The sequence below is a fragment of the Takifugu rubripes genome, chromosome 3 (genome assembly GCF_901000725.2).
Source record: "Takifugu rubripes chromosome 3, fTakRub1.2, whole genome shotgun sequence".
Lineage (NCBI taxonomy): Eukaryota > Metazoa > Chordata > Actinopteri > Tetraodontiformes > Tetraodontidae > Takifugu > Takifugu rubripes.
Genome location: NC_042287.1, coordinates 12,128,142 through 12,150,830, shown reverse-complemented (window position 1 = coordinate 12,150,830; position 22,689 = coordinate 12,128,142). Strand labels below are relative to the sequence as shown.

The 22,689-nt window shown below is 42.9% G+C and overlaps 2 protein-coding genes and 1 long non-coding RNA gene across 13 annotated transcripts in view; 1 reads left to right on the top strand and 2 right to left on the bottom strand.

The window, feature by feature from the left end:
• Nucleotides 1-177: 177 nt before the first annotated feature.
• On the bottom strand, nucleotides 178-18,736 carry znf512b (zinc finger protein 512B). Of its 6 annotated transcripts, none has more exons than XM_029833170.1 (18): nucleotides 18,599-18,736; nucleotides 17,858-18,452; nucleotides 16,446-16,570; nucleotides 10,615-10,694; nucleotides 10,355-10,483; nucleotides 10,072-10,259; nucleotides 9,704-10,002; nucleotides 9,534-9,605; nucleotides 8,766-8,867; nucleotides 8,429-8,556; nucleotides 7,443-7,535; nucleotides 6,109-6,207; nucleotides 5,318-5,560; nucleotides 4,616-4,951; nucleotides 4,418-4,519; nucleotides 4,199-4,261; nucleotides 3,956-4,054; nucleotides 178-3,786 (listed from the first exon to the last, which is right to left on the bottom strand). In XM_029833170.1, exons 3-18 carry the CDS (start codon nucleotides 16,567-16,569, stop codon nucleotides 3,454-3,456), a joined length of 2,490 nt encoding a protein of 829 aa, XP_029689030.1. In that variant the 5' UTR covers nucleotide 16,570; nucleotides 17,858-18,452; nucleotides 18,599-18,736; the 3' UTR covers nucleotides 178-3,453. The 6 variants fall into 6 exon arrangements, with proteins under 6 accessions (XP_029689030.1, XP_029689032.1, XP_029689035.1 ...); XM_029833172.1 differs by having other exon boundaries at nucleotides 8,775-8,867; XM_029833175.1 differs by having other exon boundaries at nucleotides 9,704-9,978.
• On the top strand, nucleotides 7,442-22,209 carry LOC115249046 (uncharacterized). Of its 6 annotated transcripts, none has more exons than XR_003887756.1 (4): nucleotides 7,442-7,566; nucleotides 15,308-15,371; nucleotides 20,116-20,244; nucleotides 22,072-22,209. It is a non-coding gene; the product is annotated as an uncharacterized lncRNA (long non-coding RNA). The 6 variants fall into 6 exon arrangements; XR_003887758.1 differs by lacking the exon at nucleotides 7,442-7,566 and adding an exon at nucleotides 15,082-15,180; XR_003887757.1 differs by lacking the exons at nucleotides 7,442-7,566; nucleotides 15,308-15,371 and adding exons at nucleotides 18,796-19,013; nucleotides 19,564-19,601.
• The window catches only part of samd10b (sterile alpha motif domain containing 10b), a 29,954-nt gene continuing 28,614 nt past the window's right edge, over nucleotides 21,350-22,689 (bottom strand). Inside the window, exon 6 of the mRNA XM_029833180.1 lies at nucleotides 21,350-22,689. Within this exon, the coding sequence (XP_029689040.1) occupies nucleotides 22,667-22,689 (23 nt within the window). The 3' untranslated portion in view covers nucleotides 21,350-22,666.

The following is a 22,689-nucleotide window of genomic DNA, read 5'->3' as shown; positions in this document are numbered from 1 at the left end:
TCTTGTTTATTATAGAATACACGAGTGCTAAAAACAAAAAAAATCCGCATTATAAATATACTTAAACAAGATTAGTCACTACACGGCACTGCAGTGCAGCTTAAAAATGTCCTTAACAATGAAGCAACTACCTCTGCTTAAGTATAAAACCTCCAAAGGATGACAGTTACACAAATGTTTGTCAACAAACTTTTATTAATTCATTAAGGGATACTAATGTACAGGTAATACAACAATTTTGGGAGAAAAATTGTAATATTTAAGAGTCAAAGGAGGCATTGGTGGCTCCTATGATAAGCTCTATACAGCTTACATTTCAGAAAGGGAAATCTTCAATATGTCATTAGTCTCCATTCACCTTTTTCTAATATAATATAACCAGTTGTGAGCTACAACATAACATCTTTTAAAACTCTCATAAAAAGAAAAAAATAATCATCACAATGGCCCCCAGAGGCAGGTAAGTCCTTTCTCGCTTTTGAAGAATAGGTAGAATTTAAAAAAATGACCCACTGGTGGCCAACCAAAATAAGTAGAATTCTCAGAATATCTAAGGTGAAATCTAAGGATTAACCTCGGTTTTTGGAAATAACATTGCTGACAAAGGGAAGACACTCGGGCCTGCTCTTTCCCCAGGTACAAAAGTCACACCACACACAGTAAGGGTAAATAGAAAGCTCCAACAACACTCATGTTCAAGCCTACTTCATGGTATAGTAAGTGCACTAAATACAAAAAACAAACACGGAAACATAGGCCTTATCGTCGTAATATAAAGGACTTCCTCGATGTGTTTTGTCACTGTATACTGAAAAGAAATCTCAAATTATGTGCACCGTCGAAATAGATGAAATAACATCGTGCGCCAACGCGCGGGCCTACGTTGTCCTCTATGGTGAGCGATTCTCTTTCTCGTAGGAAAAAAGCAAATGAATGTATCGTGGGGGAGGAAAGCCATTTTAAAAGGAACCATCAATTGAAAAAGAACCAGCAAGCCAACAAAACCAGCTAAATATGGTGTATTGCTGTACTCTCTAAACATGTTGCAGGCAGCTCACACTGCGGGATAGATATGTGTTTTCCACACTATAGGAAGACAGAGAGTAAAGGGTGATAAAATACAAAATACCCACTGTTCAAAGCAGTGCTCAACTATCATATTGCAACACCGAAGCTCATCAGGTAAACGCGGTCAGTGTGACGCCATCAATGATACGAGTAACAAACAGCTGAGGAGCCAAATGAAGAGCATCACCCTCTGAAAGGTGCTAAACGTTTGTACACGCACGTGCGCTCCGATGAGCTTGTGTAGGAAAGGACCCGAGACCAGCCAGGGCTCGTCTAACTCAGGACACATGCATAATCATCCCCGCGTGAATGGACGCCATCGGCTGATTAACTCGGCTCTGATCTCGAGGACACATACTTCAGATTTCTCCGAAGCGTCCAGCTGACATCAGTGCTTTTAAAACATCAACGTTTGTCTCTATAAAAGTCAGAGGGGAAAAGGGCAGGGCGGACTCGTGGACGTTGATGATCGATCTGGTCCTTAAGGTACAGTGGTGAGTCAAGCACCCATTTAATCTCACCAGATTATCTTCACAACACTTTCAAAGCTATCAGATCTAGGCAATGCACACACATGAATATAAATAGATATGTGATCTGTATAATTAAGCGAGCTAGTTGTCGTTTCATCCGCGTGAACTGCAAACATACAGTATACCCAATATTCTGTTTTCAATTTGCTCGATATAACTGTGGATTCAAGTATCTACGTTAAATTTGTTAAAATATTCTCTGATTGCACATATTACATTTAAAAAAGGATTCAAATAATATTGGATTATGATAATATCGTCTTTTAAAAAAAAAAATTTTAAGCTGAAGCTACGGTACTCTAATATTTGAACAGACTTAAACTTCAACAAGGTCAAGATGGCTTTACACATTGTAAGTCAAATTTATGTGGCAGTGCCAACAACGAGTGAGTAGAGTGTCATTTCCCATCTGGACCTGATAAATCTTGGTATTTTACATCTTATGTCCTGCATCACACAACCCTATGAGGCTGATATGTATTGTCATCGCTACCTATCCTGTCCATGTAAATGCATCAGAGTTTGGTTCAAATATACAGATAAAATGTGTTGGGTAAAACACCAAGATTTTAGTCCTGTTTTTATATGGTTTCATAATCAGAATAAAATATTCCTGTTCCCGCTGCCTGACAGTCTTTCGATCATATTTGTTGAGTATCCCAGGAGTGCAAAAATACAAGGAGGGGAACAAGAGAGGGGTTAAAGTGCAAGGCTATTACTCAGAGCATCCAGGAATGAATTCATATACATCATGACGTGACTCTTCATTTTTGTCCTATTAATAAAAGGATTTTTTCCTGAACCTCTCTATAAAAGATATATTTTATTCTCTCTGCAGCGCTTCAATTTAGGCAAAAGCAGTAGCCGAAACATGGCCCATACTTGTACTTTGTATCGCACCATTTGATTGTGCAGCAATGATGCGACAAAATTCATCATCTGTCCTATTTTCTTCAAGTTTTTTTTTTTTTTTTTTTTTTTTTAAATTTTAAACAAAAAAAAAAGCTATCAATTTGTGATTATGTGAACAAACATATCTTTGAAACTTTGGGGGTACACTGCTATTCAACTGTGACGACAACCAATTCATAGGTAATTTCTGTTGTCCAATGTTGCGCCTTTTAGCCTGTTGTGATTTAAATAAAGATATGATAACTGCAGGACAGCTGTTGGTAAATCTGTGACATAAGTTGAACCATTGAACATTTCTAGCTTATCTGATATTCGCTTAGCTACAACTTGAAAAGTAGTAAATAAAGTCAAAATTTGAAAAAGCAATCTCAAAACAACATTGCACCACAGCACACACTACAAAAGTCTGACCTGCTCAGGATTCAACCGAGCAGTTCAGACGTGGCGGATGGCGTCACAGCTTGGAGTATATATTGCAGGTATATCGATATATGTATTATTTATGTACAAAGAAGAGGAGATCTGTTTAAAAAAATGTGAAAATGCTAGCTAATATTAAATGATGTCACCATGCGAATAGAATATAATTTTAAAATTATCCTGCGCTTGTTTGAAATGCGAATTAATTTTTACACAAACAAAATAACAAACCAAAGCTTAGCATCGACGCCTCTGCTGCGAGCACAGAAACTGAAACATGTGCCTTAAAATGAGACCTGGATGTGGAATGGAAAACAACAATCTTCTGAGTATTGATGTGAACAACAGACTTCACTGGTGGAGCTCTCAAAACCAAGGTTAGTCCCTGTAATAAAGGTGTCATCTGGCGATGGTTGAGTAAACTTTCCTTTTCCAGGGTCCTTGTGTGGAGTCAGAAAGGTTGTTTAGCTTCCTGGAACAATCTTAAGGATGAGCATCTCTTCCTGCTCCGGGGGAGACACTACTCAGAAAAAGACTGCCTCTTGGGTTTACTTCCTCTGGCACTGAAAAGTGTGGGTTGTCTATTTTGGCCCGAACTGTCCGTGGGATCGATAATCTCTTCGGAGGCATGCGATGAGCTGGAGGAAGTGCTTATGGCTGGGCTTGAGCTTTGACGAGGAGCTTCGGTTTCAGTTTGAAGCGCTACGGCAACAGGGGGATGCTCTTTAGGCTTGCGACCCCTCTTCTTACCAGAGGTGGCGCCGTTTCTGACCTCAGCGGTCATCCCATGGTTCTCCATCACTTTAGTCTTGCTGCTGGGGGCTACCTGTGTTGCTGCTGCACGAAACCAATTCTAAAATAATGAGATTTTTTGTCCAATCAGATAAATTCTTGAATGCATGTCTACTACTACTGTAAATTTTATTGTTGCTTTTCAGTTTTTATTTTTCTCTATATTATCAGACCTAAATAAACACAATTTACAACAATACTGAGGTTTATAAAGTCTGAAAGAGACCTACCTGTGAGTGTGTTTTGCTAATGTGGTACTTCACGCCGCTCTCTGAGCTAAACTCCTTCTGGCAGATCAGACATGTGTACTTCCCCAGTTCTCCACCGCCCTACCACACACACACACACACGCACGCATAAACAGAAATCCATAAAGGTATATTCATGGTATTGAGCCTCCAAAGTCTTCTGTTGTGTCGCTTCACAAAGGGAAATGCAACCAGGTAAGCTTGTTTGCAGATAGGTGTTTTTACCTGACTGCAGTTGGCAAGGTGAGCTTTCAGTCCTGACACACTAGAATAGACAGCTTCACAATTCTAGAAAAGAAAAACTTCCAGTGAAATCTACAGCCGTATTTAAAAAAAAAGTCCAGAGTTCACTGCAACTGCCAAGTTTTAGGTCAATATTTCTTTTCAAAAAGACAGCATTGAAAGCCATTTTGTATATATGGTGACACACGCAATCATCTTTACTTCATTGGTGCAACAGATGAAGCCCTTCTCTTTGACTTGGTTCTTCCAGGACTCTAGCAGCTCTGGGCTAAAGTTAGGGAGACCAGGGCGAGTGTAATTTAACTGTATAAAGGAAAAGATGACAATCCGTGATGGAGACAATGCTCAATAAACTACAGTATCCTATTATTTTAGTATTGTTTGTGAACATTTCCTCACCCTCTTGCTATCAGGTACCAGGTCATCTTTGATGCGGCGTTTGGTGCCCCAGTCTTTGGCCAGCTCATCCTCCGCTATCTCCTGCAGGTGGAACACTGCCACCTGGGCCGACCGACGCCTCACTCTGCCACTAGGAGTCCTTTCCAGGTCATCCCAGGGGCTCTCACTCTGTGCCACCCTGTTTGGCTCCCTGTCCTTTCCTTTCTCCCGCTCCTCGTTTCGCAGTTCTCGTTCTTTCTCTGTGGGACGGTTGAATGATGCTGTCTCATGGTAGTCCTTTTTCTCAGACTGGCTTTGCTCCTTCTTGCCCACTGAAGATAATTCTGCAGTGACCACCTGAAGGATGAAACTTATATGAGTACAAATATTGGTAAACCTTTCCCCCTAAATACACTAAAGTCTCAATGGAAAATGCCTGATTACTATAACTCGAGACACATTTTAAAGCATTTGGCATTATAAGAAATTATAATTTCATGGGAGAAAAAACTTTCCAGCCAAACTCTCAATTATAATAGAAATCTTGTCATGTTTTTAAAGGGTTGTCTGGCATTCAAGGCGTCTTGTGACTTTGTATTACTTTGGTAACTAAAGTGCCTTAGCTCTGTTTTCATGCAGCACATCAGGAAACATCAGGGAGCAGACCCTAAAAAAACCCAGTGGGACTAATGATGTACAGATCAGGCTTTCCGTTGATCATACCCTTTCTTTGCCAGTGTTGTTATTGGTGTCAGGGATGTTGTCCTTTTTGGTCGATTCCATGGTGATGTTGTTAGATGGAGAATGTTCTGTACGCACATGGTAGTCTCTGCCGGTCTTGGAACGATAGGATTTTCCACAGTGCTGACAAAGAAATAAGGACTTCTCATCATCAGATAAGTCTCCTCCGCAGCGTTTCTGATGGTACTGGTAGCCCATCAGGCTGGAAAAGTGGGATGAACAGCCCTGTAAACAGTATATAACATTTCTGAAATTACTTGAAGGTGACAACAGATGAGATAATGAAATCAGCACAAAAGGAAAAAGGCTATGCAGTCATCCTGTTAACCCCCTGCCAAATTCATTGATGCACCACAGCATGCCACCCATCAGTGTCACCACTAAGTACATGATCCCCTAAATGACTTCCATTTCCTTTGGTGTGAAGTAATGGGGATATAGCAGGAATTGGCTTTTATTAAAGAGACAGAGGAAAAAGGATTAGATTGCCTAATTTTTCAGTCTGGGGACATTTTAGGTTCTTTCTGTTTTTGCACTGCATCGTGAGTAACGTGGAATATCCATTTGGTTCTGGCCAACTTGTCAGGAACAACCCTCAGGAAAAGAAGGACTGAGATAGGTGAAAGGAGAAACAAATCCTGAACTGGCACATGACGAGAAAGGAAAAAGTACTTTAAAAGCTGGAAAAATTAATCTGAAAGACATAACAGAGCAAAGAGGAGGGAAAGAATGAGAGAGAGAGAGAGCGAGAGAGAGAAAGAAGTAATGCATACCTCACTAGGACACTTGATTCGCCCCATCTGTTTAAGAACTAGACGCAGCCTTTCTCTCTCTTTGTGAATGTCGTCCGTCTGGCCTTCACTTCCCGAGGGCTGAGTAGGGAACAAACACGACGTCACATTAGCGCCTTCCACCGAAACCCCCCTTCAAATGGTGATGAAAATGTGTTTTCCATCACGAGTGTTCACACTGTGCCAGGATCATTAAATGGTTTCATAGTGAGACCGTTACTCAAGGCATGTTTATGACAACTGTCATGCTTGTGTTTCCACTCAAATGTGGGCCAGTGCCAAACCACAGCCAGGACCAGAACAACAGATGGTAGAGCTGCCAGGGAGGGAAAGAATAGAAGTCTATTGCAGAGAGTAAAACTTCAGGAAAACTCCCTGTGAACCACAGTTTGGTTGTCTTTAATGAGACCAAACCCTCAACTTTCTGTAAAAAGTAAGAAGATGCTAAAGTATTGAAAAAGAAGACAAAGAAGAAGATACTGTAAATCTACATTATCCCCGTCCCTCAAATCTCAGCCTGCCAAAATGCATTACTCCTGGACCATTTGACAGCAATGGTCCTGGAGTAACTACAGATGCAGACAGATTTCATGGAATATTAACAGAGATTTTTCACAGACATCCACACAGTTATGGCTGATCCACAGATAATAGTAGTAAAATATATAAAAGGAGATTTCTTATTGCGGTTACCTGTAGTCTCTCTGGCTATCAAGATCAGAACACAAGAGGTAGAGTTTAACAGCATGACCATTAAATATAAAACTGTCAATCTTACACACTCAAACCTCCTCCTATAGCTTAGCACAACCTTCCATATTGGGACAAAAGAAGATAGAAGAATGCTGGTACATGTATCTTTGTCAATCTTTCATGGTAATTTTTGAAACAACTTGTGCTGAATTACTCATTGAATGTCATGGCTGTAGCCCTGGTTCAATGCAGGAGTGTCGAGATAATATCTTGATAAAGCTTGTGTTTTTAGCATTAACAAGGCTGCAGAGAGAGATATGGGTAAGAACATGTTGTTATTTCACTTGTTTCTATGGGCTGCACACCCCTCACCAAACACCGTCAAACCCGTCTCTGCGTATGTCAACTATGACTGTGCACAAGACCAGAAGCACAGCTCTCTGGATGGCCTTGCTCTGACTAACGCAGGCAGTGGGTCAGTGTGACAGTGAAGATATATGAGCGCTCATTCTCATTTAAGTGATGGACTTGGGGGCAAAGGTTGGTCAAAAATAAATATGGAAGCAACTGCCAGTAAAGAAAACCTGACAGGCACCTTAATGTTTGCGTGCTGTGTACGGTACCTTGATTGTGTGTTCAGCCATGGTGTGGTAGTTGAGGCCGGCCTTGGACCGGAACTGTTTTTGGCACTGTTGGCACTTCAGGGCGTCCTGGAGCTGAAAGGTATACGACCAAAGAAAGGATCAGGTAACTGGAATCTAACAGCCGAATCCACGTTTCTGGCTATATTCTTTACTGAATCAGCTCTGTCAATGTTTCATCTGTACCACAATAAAATGTGCAATTTGGGGTCAATGTTTGGGACAAAGCAAGTACAACAGCCAATTTAACACAGTGTTCTCTCACTTTGGTATATATTTTTTTTCTCCTTGTCACAGTATTGATTTGATTTGGTGAGTGACCCAGTGATAATCTGTTGATTCTATCATTGCTTAATGGTTAACTGCCACTTTAATAGAGTCACACGAGCCACTGCACCAGAGAGCCATTAAAGAGGCTGTAGGAACACATCTCCGGGGCCCTGGAGGCTTCCGCACCCCTGAAGTCAGGGGTGGTCAGGAAAAGCACTTTAGGTCACATTATTACTACTGTCCATGATTAAGAGCAAGATAAACAAATCCCACCTGTGTAAAATGTTCATCTCTTTGATCCATTTTAAGTGACAAGTTACTTTGTAAGTAATAGTATATTATATACTATAAGGAAAGTGAGGGAAATTCCTGGACCGGGAATGTTTGTTTTCTGTCTTCAGATCAATAGAATTGCTGTAAAGGCACCTGACAGTTTACAATGGGCTCCTGTGAGAGTGGTATCTAATAGCACCGCTGTCAGTACCATAAAGCATCATGGAAATTTCAGCTCTGTGCTGACAGAGTTTTATGTTGTACTCACTTTGATAAGATATGCTAGTTATATACTGCCTATATGTAAACTGGTTTTAAATAACAGCTTAATATTAATGTAGACATACACAGAATAAAGGACATTAATCTCTGAGAACAAAGTAATTTTAGGGTTTTGTTGCACCCATTCAAGAACACCCACAAACCTTCTGGCAAATCTCCATGTGCTTCTTGAGGCCATGGACTGTTTTCCTTGTGACAATGGAACAGGTGGGACATACCACCTCCCCTCTCTCTGAGATTGCACGGTGCCACTGTGCATCAGGAATAGTGCCTTTGAAGGAAAGTATTAATTGTAATGATTATATTATATTATTATATTTCTGAAATACATGCTTATGCTTCTTTGCTTTACAGCTTCATTTTAATGCTATAAGAGCACCATAGCACAGAAGTAATTTAGGTGAAATCATGCTTAATGATTCAAGTCAGAAACTGATATTCACTAAAACGTTGTTAGGGTTAGATCTTTTTTAGGATGACCTGGAGTACCAGCATGTTTTTTCTGATGCTCCTCACTGAACCCACTACCCTCTGGTCTCTTGACACGTCCCGCTTTCAGCTTCTCCTCCACTTTAGTCATACCTAAAGTCACAAATGGAGGACAGTTCTGAACAACAGAAGATCTATAGCACGAGGATGATCCTGGAGGCAAAGTATCAAAAGAAATGGTATTATAATCAGGTATTATAATGAAAGACCTACAATCTGTGGACTTGTTTTATTGTAGCTCTGGTGTATCAGTCTTTCAAGAAGGCAACAGTAACCATGATGACATCAATCACTTTTTGTAAAAGAGCACTACACACAGTGTCTACTTGCTTATTAAGGCTGAAAACATAAGATGATTAGGAGTTTTCAGTTTACATTTTGTGTTTCAAGCCAGCATGTGCCTGTAGTTTTATTCCAGTGTTTCTTTGCACCGTAGCAGCCAGGCTTCTGATCACAGACACCACAATCTCTCAATGTCTCTACAATTTCATCTCGGAAGTTGTCATCAAAGTGCTGCTCTTATGTAATTCTGCATACCTCCTTAATTAATCAATAAGGTCAATTTCATAGTGCTAATGACCCAAGTGACATTTGAGAAGGAGCACAATTTCGATCCCTATTTCACTTGAAAGAGGTGCAGGTCACCTCTGCATTTAAACCATTCCGATTTCAATATTCAGCACATCATCTTGAAGAAGTTGACCTGAATTAAATCACAATTAAATGGCAACGTGAATGAATGCATCTGTTGAATTTTACCTTTAAGTCCAAACGTTCCAGATATAGATGGTTGTTCTCCAGTGAATTTCTTAGGTGTTTTCTGCTTCCGTCCTGGATCAAGAGAAAAGCAAAACAGAGGTTCAACCCATACAAAGGAAACACAGCATGAGAATATGTAATCTGTTCCAAAAGATACACTGTAGGCTCACTGTGTCGCATTCGCTCTGGGTCTTCATCGGGGAAAGAAGGGGGGAGGCTGCCACCCTCGCTTTCACTGCCACCCGCATCGGACGACGTGCTCTGAGAGTGTGACTGCTGGGACAGAGCCTGGACTAGCTGTGACTGCTGTGTTTGCTGGCTGTGGCTGTGCTGTTTCCTCTCACTCCTCTGGTGGGCCAGCTCTCCATTCAGAGAGGGAACGGACACCTCGTGGGTCTTTTTTACCTTGAAGAAGACTGGAGAGGGAGGACTGTTCTCCATGGGCCTGAATTCACAGAGAGCACGAGGACTATTCTAATCAGTCAGCCATATGACTATAACAAGTGTGTTACTGTATGTGGATTCGAGCCGCAGCCACCTTTTCTTTGTGTTGAACTTGACTGGGTTCTTTTGAAGCTTGGTCTCCTCATCTCTGGGCTCCACACTGACCCTGTCTGGGTGGTTCCAAAGCTTGTGCTTCTGCAGGCGAACCTTTGTTGCAAACACCGCCTCGCAGTATGGACAGCTGTGACTCAGCTTCTCACCTACTGTGGCCTGATGTACACACTGACATGAGGAACTAAAATGATACTGGAGAGGGTTTTTTTGGTCTTACTAATACTCAGCTGCAGAGCAGGAAAGAACAAAGGGTGGTGACTCACCCCTTGGCAGCGTTGATAGTGGTACTTGACTCCATAGATGCTTGGAAATTCTAACCAGCAGCCTGAACATGGACACTTAACCCTGGAGTGGCGTCGAAACTCTTCCTTCCATTGTACTATCAAATGGGCCTGCTCAAAAGTGAGGAAAAGAGGGTTTCGTGTAAGAAAAGATGACTGCTGTCACGCATATTTTCCATATTTAGTAGAAGCTGCCTACAGACAAAAACTTCAAGCAGCTCTCAGCTTAAAGAGAGACTCACGGGGATGTTTCTCAGTTCCTGCACATCTGCTTTAGGACGACCTTTCCTCTTCCCCTCTGCTGGCTCATCACACAGTGGACCTGGTGAAGTCAGAAAGCAAAATTACCTCTGAGTATGTAAGGAATCCTGGGACTGCTTCACATAGGATGAAGAAAAAAGTAATGTTTTATTCTTCGAGGTCATTTAGGGCTAGGGATTTGACAGAAGCAGGTTAATCTTAGATCTAAATTTGTAGTACCTGTGTGGCACTCTTACACAGCCCACCCCATGCTCTTTTTTTCTCTGTATTACTCACTGCTTCCATCATTCATACTGCAGCTTGTCTATTTTCTCACCCCATGTGCACTGTAGTTTTCTCACTTCCTTCCTGTTCTCTCCCCCTCCGACAGAAAATTTTTCTCCATGGGAACTTTGGAGAGTACGTTCAATTACTTTTCTCTGCTCGGCTACAATTAGACCGCTTGCACAGTGCTGAGGAGGGAGAGGAGGAGAAGAAGGAAGAGCTGAGGTCGGGTTTATGCACGTGGATGAAGAGAGGGGGAGGAGGGAGTGGCAAAGAGGATGCTGGGGTTGAGAGAATTGCAGAGGCTGATGACTTCTTGCTCTTAAGCAGAATGACAGCACTGCTGATAATAGCTGAGAATGTTCTTTGCTCTTTAGGACATAGCTTTACATGTCTTCTCTGTTAATTTAGCAAGCCAACATGGGGCGTGGGCCATTTAGTTTAATCAGATCTGGAAAATGTGAAATGTATGCTAACTGAAGATGAGAATGTGAAAATGGGATGCGAGCTGGTATTTACAGAATATCTTTTGGATCTGCTTTCACTTCCTAGACTGAGGGGCATGACATTATTTGTGCCAGCTGCTTTCTTCGCCTGGCCATTTGCTAAAAAGCAACGACAGTATGTGCACATGTTTGGCCCAGCCATACTGTAGTCAGTAAGCCGACAAACATTGAAAATGCTAGAAGGGTTTCAGCTAATAATTTACAACTGTTACTGACTTTCTGCCATCGGTACTTACGTATAAAACAGGTCATATTGCCAGAACAAACCTTAAAAAATGTCCCAGAGAATCTGTGCATAAAAATACAGTGTAGTCCTTCATTAGCATGAGCTCAACCTCGCCTTTACCTCAGTTTTATTACAGGGTGTTCTGTTTCCCATTTTGCATCATCGGTCCCCCTGACTCATTTGTAAACTCAAACACACGTTGAGGGATTACATGTAATCTTTTACTTCAGACTCATGAAATGAGTTACAAAATAACATATGGTGAGGCTGAAAAATACGTTTGTGAATAGTTTCTGACACGACCGGTAAACGCACGCAGAAATGTGCCAATTGACACAAGTACACAACACCATTACGTGTATGTCCACAGAGGGGTATATTAATATTCTCCAGGCTACACAACATTTCTCTATTAGCTGTCTGGGTAGCAGCTGGAGAGATGTTGCAGTCAGCAGCACAGGTCTTGTGCCGAGGAGGAGGAAATTGAGCATGCATTTTAATTCCTGTCTTTGAAAATAAAGGTCTTGTAAAAGAAAGGCCATAATTACTGAATTGGGCTCCTGGGAGAGATATGTTATTGTTACTATGGGAATAAGGGCTTTTGCCTTTGTTACCTTTATCAGAGTCCTAATTTCAACAAGGAGAGGAATTAGGACCGCCTGTAAAAAGCAAATCTAAAGCTCACTTTCTCACACAGAGCAAGAGGATAAAACAGCTGTTCAGCTAATAGCAGGGACTGATTCGCTCCCAGCTGTCTGCAACTGTTGCTCCATGCCAGTTAATCCTGACAGAGAAGAGAGGACGAGGGGAACGGGTCTATAGTAAAGTCAGGAACCCTGTTTGCAGGCAGCTGCTTAATGATCTCAGATAACCTCTGAGTCGTCCTAGCTACGCCTGCAACTGCTCCTTGAGTCCAAGGGTGCGCACAATGCACACACACATGCTCACACGTATGCACACACAACAGTCGCTTGTGTTCTTTGACAAAGCACACACACAAGAGCCTTTGTCTGCGTCCACATAGTGTGGTTGAGAGTGAAATTTGGAGACAGCACATACAAACACACCACCATTCACGACATTTCTGAATAGACACACAATAACAGTTTAACCATGTCTCGAATGTGTAAGCTGGTATTGCATCTGTGGAGATGATTTGCTGCCTCTAGGTCAGGCCAGGGTCCAAACAGTTTTTCTTTTCCTAAGCATAATGTAATCCAGTAAGATCTGGATGGAGAAAAGAAAATGGGAATGTTAAAAAAAATGTATATTTTTCTGCAGGTTTTTTACTTGCTATCTCTCCATTCGCTGCTGTGGTGTTTGTGGCAGGCTGCCAGTTTGGTAGCATTGCTAAATCAAACTCTAAACAGTGAAATCCAAGGGAAAGTCTCAGATGTGGTGATCTGGTGAGTCACAGAGAGCCGGCAGCCTCTTCAGATCAGCATTGATTTTACTTGCGCTGCTGGTTTTATATTATTAGAGACCTAATCTATTGTCTGCTGTCAGTTTGGCACAGGGCCAGTTGTGCTTTCACGTCCAGTTACAATCCAAAACCTAATCTCAAACAGGACCAGTAGGATCTATACACAAAGTTGCAAGTGAAAAAGTTGACTGGGAACAGAATCGTTTAAAGGAAACGTGTAAAAGTTGTTTTTAACTTGCCATTTCTGCACTGCAGCATGCTGTACTACATAAGCAAAGCACCATCAAGAGCCACATGTTGATGCACAATATAGTATCCCAGCCAGACAGACAACATCTCCTCTAGACTGTTTGTAGAGGACTCCTTATGGACAATGACTCACCAACTCTCCCATTTCCCTGTACACGTCCTCAAGCCTGACAAATAAAAGGGTGACAAAGACGACAAAGGACTCAACAAATGGAGACGCAGCACCCGGCTATAAAAAGCCCCAGAATTCAGTTTTATCCCAAAACCAACATTCTCAGATTTCTATAGGTTCTTATTGATTGCAGCTGCTGGTGTAAGGTGACAAAGCTTCAGCAGTCAAACAACTGGAAAGTACAGAAAATAAAACTGATGTGGAGGAGGTGAATGGCTAACGGTGACAGTGTGTGTGTGAAGAGGGGGAGCGGACTCTTACAGTTTATTATATCAAACATGGGACTTAACTTGCAGGATTAACCTTTACATTTTCCAGTTCAAACTCCCATTTTGTGATTGAGAAATGCTGAGATTGCTTTGTTTTCTTTAACTGTGGTGTTTGATGGAAAGGAGTCCTCAAACTCCCGCTGGCTTGGACTGTATCAGGGCTGGAGAGACCACTTGGCCAAGAGTCAAAATTAAGCTGACCGAGTCATTTTACTTAACCAAAACGGTTATTTGTCCAAGCACTAATAATGCTACTAATAATGCTGCCTACAAAACAAGAAACTGAATCCCCTGGCTTTGCTTGGGGGTCCGGTTATGAACAAAGTGTGAATAATAATCAATATGAAAACATAGGAGACAGGATTTCTTCACTGTTACATCATGCAAATATTCTGACCAGAAAGTTTCGCATGGGAACTGATAATATGAGGTGCACCAGGCAGACATTTCCGCCAGAACAAAGAAAAAGAAGGAGAAACGAGAGATCCCCACTGTGAGGATGGCAGAACATGTGAACCTGTGTGGTAACACTGGGTACACTGTGTGTAATGGGCACAGTCGGGACACTGAGAAGCTCCACGGGGAGCCTTGGAAATTGATGCCTTTGTTTGCCCAAACGGAGGCTCACAGCCCCCCTGAGATGGACCAACCAGAGCCGTGCTCATTACTATTGGCAGAGCGGCTGTATCGCCATTAGCTGGAAAATAAACAAAATTATTTTGAAAGTATTGTAACAAATGAAATATTTTCCAACAGCAGCTGCTAATCTAATAATGGCAGAAGGAAGGGCTGTGCAAATAAGCCCAGGTTTCAGGTCATTTTCAGCTCTTTTTCCCATTATTCTGTTTTAATCAATCCATTTCTATTTCACAAATAATCGCCGCTGTCAAAAAATGTAAGATTTCCACATGTGAACTGATGGATACATTCATATTCCCAGAAAGCCCCCAGTCGGCCACAAATAGAAAAATGCAAATCACCTCATAAATGTTCATTCAGACAAATACAATTTGATCGATGAGGGCATCATAGCAATAAATGAAGGAGACGGGTTTTTCTGACAAAATAATCATAGTTTTTCTGGGAGAGATGAATATTAAAAACCCGTCGTTAGGTTTTCCATTCACGTCATCTACCAGTAAAAACAAATCTTGCTTCTGCAGCACCATTCTGCTGCTCTCCAGTTTGTACCACAGCAATCAAGCATTCAAACCGATGTGTGCGTGAAGCGGGGGGGGGGAGACATGCTCAAAACTATCCCCTGAACTCGCTCTGATGAACTCAACCTTTTATTGAGGGGTGTGACTGTTTGTGCAGACACAGACGGGCACATGGTGCACAGGGGTAATTTGGTAAAAACAGGCACAGCCTGGCAGCCTGGCAGGGAGGAGAAGACTCGCTGCCACCGGTGCTTCACTGAGATTACCATCACTGGGATGTAACGTATATTCCTATTAACAGTATCTTTATAGCAACGGCATTGTTTTACGTTCAGCTTCTAAACTTAAAAGGTAAATCTGTGTGTCGAGGATCAAACACTGACAAGTGTTTTGTGTTCTTCCCAGACAAAGACCTCAGAGGAACTGCCACATCTCACCCGAGGGCTGACGGGGCAACGCAGAAACAAAGGTAACTCTAATCTGTGAAAGCTTGAATCTGGTTGTCAGCAGTGAGCGTCTGTTGGTTATCTTGCAGCCCAGCACTCAGCTAGTCAATCGCTACGATTTCATCTTTTGAGGAGATTTTAAATGTATTTGCTGTACAGCTGAATACTGACAGATTATCTTGCTGCAGGTGTGCAGAGTCGGACACCTAAGGAACACTTTATACCGAGGAAAATACACGCGCTCTCGTTCATCATCGCTCCAGCTGCACACAAAAGCACATCTGGCACACTGTATTCATTGGGAGAAAATGAACATGTGCATCAGAGGATCAGGCAAATGGAGAGAAAAAAAAAAAATCACATAACTTTAGTGGGAATAAAATACCCAGTGCTTTCCCATTCTCTCTGAGCTGAAGCCTTGTATTAAACATACGCAGACACATGCACTCCACCACCCCGCCATGCAAATCCAGGCTTCGGGGCTACATATTAACATGGAAACAATATAAACTGGAGTGGCTCCTCCAACACAGGTGTTCTGCATTTCTGAGAAAACTGTTCTGCAGGGCCCGAATATACCAGGTCGTCCAATCTGCAAAATAACGACACTCGGCTGTGTTGTTGGTTTGAAGCAAATTCCCTTGTCCGGCTCTCCCTTTCCTAATTCTTCCACTGCCATCCAGATGGCTCGGGATATCAGTCATGTCAATGTTTGGCACTGCATGTTTGTTTAATTTTCACTGTAAGTCGGTCAGAGGGGAAAAAAAAAATCTTGTAGATTCCAGGCCCTTCTGTGGTTAGAAGGGTTAGATTACATTGACGGCAGTGGACCATTGATTCTTAGCAAAATACACCAATTTCAAACGCAGCAGGAAAAGAGAGGTGTGTATTATGTTCACCAAATCCTCAGACATGGCAGTGTGAGAGCTGCTAAGAGGAAACTCACTGTAATGTCCTGAAATGCATGTGTTGCATCGTTTGCTTAGAGGAAATTAGCTCTCTCTCACACACACACACACACACACACACACACACACACGGTCTTATTTTCCTTCCCACAAAGGTTTAATGTCAGACAGTTGCGGCGCCACACTCACTGTGTCTGTTGTTGTCGGGGTGTGTTGTGGTTCTAACGTGCTCCTGGCTGTGCTTGGGGGTCCGGGTCCTTGGCAGCACCGACGAGGACAGCTTCCCGAACCTTGGACCACTCGGGCTCTCCATCCTGGAATGACAGTTTCGGGATTACAAACACGTGTAAGTGACGTGTGAAAGGCCGAGGCGATGTATGATGTTTTTGAGCATCGTTAGCCCTCTTCCATTGGCTGTCAAAACATTATTATTAGCAGTGATGATACTGCCTCCTTGTTCTGCAATGCACTTTCATCATGTCGGCCATTTGTGTAATTCCACTGAAGGTTATCGGGATGGAGGCACACACATCATCTGTGGTGGTAATGAGGGTGCGACCTTCTATGTTTCATTACAAAATCAATATACTCACTTACACACTAACTCTATGCTCTGCCCATTAAACAGAAGGTGAGTCCAAGAGGGAGAGAAGGGGACACAAACTTTCTTCCAGACCCGCCATGCGTTGTTTAATTGTCAAGGAAACAAAGGAACACTTTAGCTGTCCGAGTCATGTTTTTACTTTTTTTTTTAGCCTTCAAAAAATATTAAATTATCATCAAGCCACACTATGGGGTGCAATAAAGGTGCCCCATTTCAGTCCTCTGTGTATTAAAACTGAAACCAGAACATTACCACGGAAAGTTAAGTTAAATATTTCAATCAGAATTCCAAATGAGCATTTTGGAATGAGTAGTAAAACAGGGTGTGCAGAAGAAACAGCATCAGAGCGAGGAACTAGCTAGCCTCTTAAATTTCCACTGACATTAGCTAACTCACATTTAGCATATCGGATTTAGCCCTTCTCCACACACACTGTCACGACAGCAGCACACACACACACACACACACACACACACAGGTCACTCGGAGATGTTGGGACAGGCTGTGCGTGGCTCCAAATGTACCATTAAAATGCACGGTGACCCCCACTGCATGGTGCAGAAATACCGCACGCACAGAAGCACCTTCCTGTTCCTGCTGAATGTGTGAAGAGCATTTGACCTAAAATAAACCGAGGCGAAGGGACAGGAAGACAGGCGGCAATGATGTTTCTTTAAAAAGACTTTAAAAACTTTTTAGTTGCGTTCTCTCTTCCCCTGCATATATATATGGAGAAAGAACATGTATAGCTAGATTTCATGTTAATATGAAAGATGGATTCAGCCTCAGTACCGGCGCAGGTTTATGTCGCTAGACATAACAACAAATCCTGGTGACACCCACCCCAAGAAAAAAGTACTCTTGGTCCATCACTGCCATTGTGTGTGTGCGTGCGTGCGTGTGTGTGCTACAAGGACACACAGACGCCTGTCTAAGAGCTACAGACACACCACAGCGCTACATTTCTAGCTACTTACTCCGGCACGGCCACACCTACCTGGACTGTCCTGCAGGTCAGCCAGCACTGGGGGGCCACGGGTGGCCCCGGGTCACCCCCGTGAGGGCGGAGGGGAGGTGGGTGAGGAGGTCAGGAGACAAGTACCTAAAGTGGGCGTTTTTCCACCGATCTTATGTTACATGGCAAACACACCTGCTGTGCGACGAAGCCCGGTCAGACCGCGTTCGAGGGGGCCTAAGTGGAAGCGGACAGGCGTCACGGTCTGCCCCCCACCCCCCTCCCCAACTCACACGAAGAGAAGAGGAGGTGGTAGGGAAAACAAATACGGCGGAATTATAAACTGCTCCGTTCCTGGATATTCCTGGAGACTTTCATCTTATTCCTAGTTTCCAGTCGCCGTGCCCCCCCTCCGTCCCCGCATTAACATGGACACCACGAGGCACTTCTTCTTTAACGCCTCCCCGAAAACGTACACGTTCAAAAATAATCCATCAAAATATAGGTAGATCCCGACGCCTTGAGGGGGGGGGGGGGGGGGGATACAAGAATACGGGATGGTTTTTATAGGCAGTGAAGCAAAATGGCGACTTTATAGGAGGAGTAAAAAAAAAAAAAATCCTTGCGCTGGCTGGAGCTGAAGGGAGACACAAAAATATGTTTAGTGCAATAATTTCGACGACAGCGACACAGTTGGTTAGAATAAAAGAAGACGAAGCGAAGGAAAATGAGCAGAAAACGCCGCGACGGTCGCCGGTGTGGCTGCCCTCCTCGGTTCCTTACCTCGGGATTATTTCGGGTTTTTTAAACGGACATTATCTCGGCGGCCGTGTACAGTGTTACAGTAATGTGTGTCGGGTCATGCGCGCGGCTCCCGCTCCACCTTTGACAGTTGCCAACAGTCTGGAGGCAACTTGCGAACTCTCGCGTTATTATTATCATCGATATCGAGCGGATTAATATTTGGGGGGGGGGGGGGGGGGGGGGGGGGGGGTGTTCTAATAAAAGTCGCGGCGCTGCCGGTCCGTGGCGTGCTGCTCCTCCGACGTAACGGCGCTCGTTGCTGGCGGAAAAAAAGGGTCAGACCGTTCACTCCTTAAATCAAACCCCCGTCGAGGATTATTGAGGATCATGCATCTAATGATTTCTCCAGTGTCCTTTCAAAACCGCGGGGCGGCTTCCACTGAATCGGGCGACGGTAATGAAATAGTGCAGGTTTCCTAGTCGTTGCTTTGGTGTAGGGCAGAGCTTATGGCAACTATTATATCAATGGAATAACGAAATACAACCCAAATTTAGTCCGGCAGATGAGTTAGGAGTAAAAATCACTTGGTTAAAGATCCTAAAACGAGGGGCCAAAATTTGGATGTAAGACCATTGTATTCATCATATTTCCTGCAGCTAGTAACCAACTTCTTGTGTCTTGCATACTTAAATGGGTATTAAATACTGAACATATGGTGCCAAGCCACGTTGCCTGGTACCAGGGCTCATGAGATGAATCATTAATGGCATCATTGCCACCTCGGTAAAATAATACCAGAGCGCCTCTTATGGCTCCTCGGTTGGTGCCAGCCATCATGACCTAATATCTCTCATTAGTGAAAGTCATTAAGAAGCCATGATGTCATGGAGGTGTAGAAAACAGCGTTTCCAGTAGAGGGCAGCAGAGCTTCGTTTATGTACAAGGGTTGCTGTGACATGACACGTTTAAATAAATAAAATTGTGATTTGTTTCACAACTCCAGCCTCTGCATCTGAGATGACCTTGTGTGGCAATAACAAGGTATACATATATGATACAGACATTAAAGATATAGTGTAGACAATTACTTTATTGTGAAGTTGATCCATCAAGAGTTGACTCTACAAACATTCCACTAGGGGGCAGTAATGCTACATAAATAGGAGCAGCTATATTTTAAAAACATGGGCACTTGTAGCATCTTTGCCACCGTTCAAATAATCTTACAATATACGTTAAGCCTACGTCTTGGCACTATTTGTAGATGATTGTGGTGATTCAAGACAAAGAAAAGCCGATTACACTGAATAAAACCGGCTGTGGGGGGGGGGGGGGGGGGGGGGGGGGGGGGGGGGGGGGGGGGGGGGGGGGGGGGAAAGCTCCTCTCTTCTATGCAGCAGCGTGTTTTACCTGCGATTAATATTTTATTTTGGGTGTCGATTTATGTTCTCTCTCTTCCTCTGCTGACTGAGCATATGGCTACTCAAGTTGCAAGATGGCATGGCTCTTAATGTGGAGTTCAGATTTTGCATTTTTTATCTTTTGACCTCTTCAGCAGAAGCTGAGTGAGAACACGCGGACGAGATGGGGGCCACACCAAAAAAGATCATCCTCAACTGTTTACGCCACTGAGAGACTCTATTGGAGCAGCTGCTTCTCGGCTCCCTGCGACAGAAGCTGATGGGTGAGGACGAAGCGATTCTATTTCAGTGCCGTCAGAGGCCGAGATCCAGCTGATCAAAGTCAGATACACCATAAACATCCTGAATGGACCCTCAGCAGAGGATAAGGATGAAAGACAAGCTTTCAGGAGAAGAAGAGACCCTTAATGATAAACAGTAACCAATTAACTGCATCATTCAACCATCTGCTCCATGTATTTATTCAAGGATGCAAAGGCTACTGTTCACTGAATCTGTTTATCATACATGTGCCTTATTATCAACTGGTGAGATGCTCCATGCTTCACAGTAATTGGACTCCTGTGTGTGTGTGTGTGTGTGTGTGTGTGTGTGTGTGTGTGTGTGTGTGTGTGTGTGTGTGTGTGTGTGTGTGTGTGTGCAGTAGTGTTTTCCTGGATGCCGAGCGAGAAATCAGAGCAAAAGCAAAGATTTAAAACTCCATTTTGCTCCGGATGAAATGCGCAGCGGCGATCCGTCAATTTGTGTTCACACATCCCGTTAAAGTCGTTTACGAGCAAATGAAAGTCACGTCATGGCACGAGCAACAGCGTGAGGAATGAGTGACAGTTTGGCAGCGAGACAAATAAGTCCGGCATTTCTAAATTACGGCCAGAAGAGAATAAGCTGTCATTTATGTCAATGCCTCTTATGCGGTGTGAATGGAGCAGCTGTGTTTACACATGGTCCTACATCTGACAGCATGTGTGCTGAGACTATATATATGTTGTGTGTGTTTGTGTGTGTATATATATATATATATATATGGTGTATATGTGTGTGTTTGTATATATATATGTATATATATGGTGCATGTGTGTGTGTGTGTGTGTGTGTGTATGTATGTATGTATGTATGTATGTATGTATGTATGTATGTATGTATGTATGTATGTATAAAGGCTAAACATCCAATATTTTAAAGGCCTCAGTTTTACATTAAAAGCACATTTCTTCTGCCTAACCTAAATGTCAAGAGGTCAAATACTTCTAAAGTTCTTTTGTAACAAATGCAAATATATATATATATATATATATATATATATATATATATATATATATATATATATATATATTATTCTAAGTCATTAATGACAAATGAAAACCTGGATGAGGCTTCAAATTAGTTTATTCTAAAAACACACTTTCATCACATTCTGCGCCACATGTCTGCGTGTCTGTAAAGCAGATAAATGCGGCTCGTTTTCCATTAATTGCATTTCAAACAGTCCATCCATCATCCGTCAGCGTAAAACAAACGTGTCGATACTTACAGGACATTGGCGAATCCAAAAATAACAGCACATTTTCTCTCTTTAAACAGTCAATTTCATCACATTACGAGACAATTCATCCGGTGGGGCGGGAGGACCGATTGTTTTATTGGGTTTAAAACGAGAAAGCAAAAAAAATAAATAATAAAATAAGATCAGTCGCCCGCTTCAGACACGCTGGGACCAGGGCAGGTAGGCAGCCGTCACGGTGCCTCCAGTTCTGAGCTCTCTGCCAGGCGACGTGGCGGACGGTGGGCGGAATACAACACACCTCCTGCGCATTTGTGTAATGAGAGATGATGCATAGCAGCTAACATGACAGATGAGCAACGAGGCTGCTGCGAAACAACATTAACATTTCCCTTCTGAAGACACGTGCGTGCGTCTCTATTAGACTCTATTAGAAAAATTCTCAGTATTTACTGCTTAATCTTAGCCGGTGATTGTGATCTACAGTGCCCCCACTAAGTTACTGTTAGAGTATATTCAGATTTACAGTTGTTCTACAATATCCATGTTGTATATACATTTAAAGTTTGATTTCTCCAACATTCTGCAGTGTGTGATACAGGAAGAACGCCTGGGTTGATGGTCGCGACTCCAAAAGTCCTGAGAGGAAACCACACAGCGGCATGGAGGTGATTTGGACAGGGCTACATTTTCCAGAACACGCTCGGTGTTGCAGTTTTAGATGGATGCCTTCTTTCTGGTCGGAGAATGTTGGGAATCTACATCTGTGCTATGGGCTTTCTCCAGATGTTAAGGTGACCTGCGATGGTGCCTGCCAGCTGTTCACCCAATGACCAGCGGACCGACAAAATAATGCATACTTAAAAAGATGCCACGGTTTCAGGTTCTGATAAAGAATACGTCTGAAGCACGTACAACGTGGAATCAAAAGAACGTTTCCTGTCATGTGTAGTCCCCTAAATCGCGCCTCTTATCGACGCGCCACAGCCACGTCTGGAATGACGTTTTGTCTCTAAACCAGATTGGCTGTGTTAAATGAGGCTCCTGTCGACTGGCAGGCATGTAGTCCAAAACTTCATCCTGTTTTTGTCCTCCTCTTCACTCATGTATTCAAAGACAGCAGCTCCTGGACACGTGACAGCGGATGGCGAGGGGACGGGCTGTCGCAGGGATCTGGGGATAAGCTAGGAGAAGTTTCCAAAAGAGG

Bases quoted from the DNA above. Each gene is read 5' to 3' on its own strand.
- znf512b (XM_029833170.1), bottom strand. From the start codon at position 16,569: ATGGAGAGCCCGAGTGGTCCAAGGTTCGGGAAGCTGTCCTCGTCGGTG. The intron at 10,003-10,071 runs GTGGCTGCGGCT...TGATTAGAATAG, and splicing joins AAGTTCAACACAAAGAAAAG to TCCTCGTGCTCTCTGTGAAT. The intron at 8,868-9,533 runs GTAAAATTCAAC...TTGTGACTTTAG, and splicing joins TGGAACGTTTGGACTTAAAG to GTATGACTAAAGTGGAGGAG.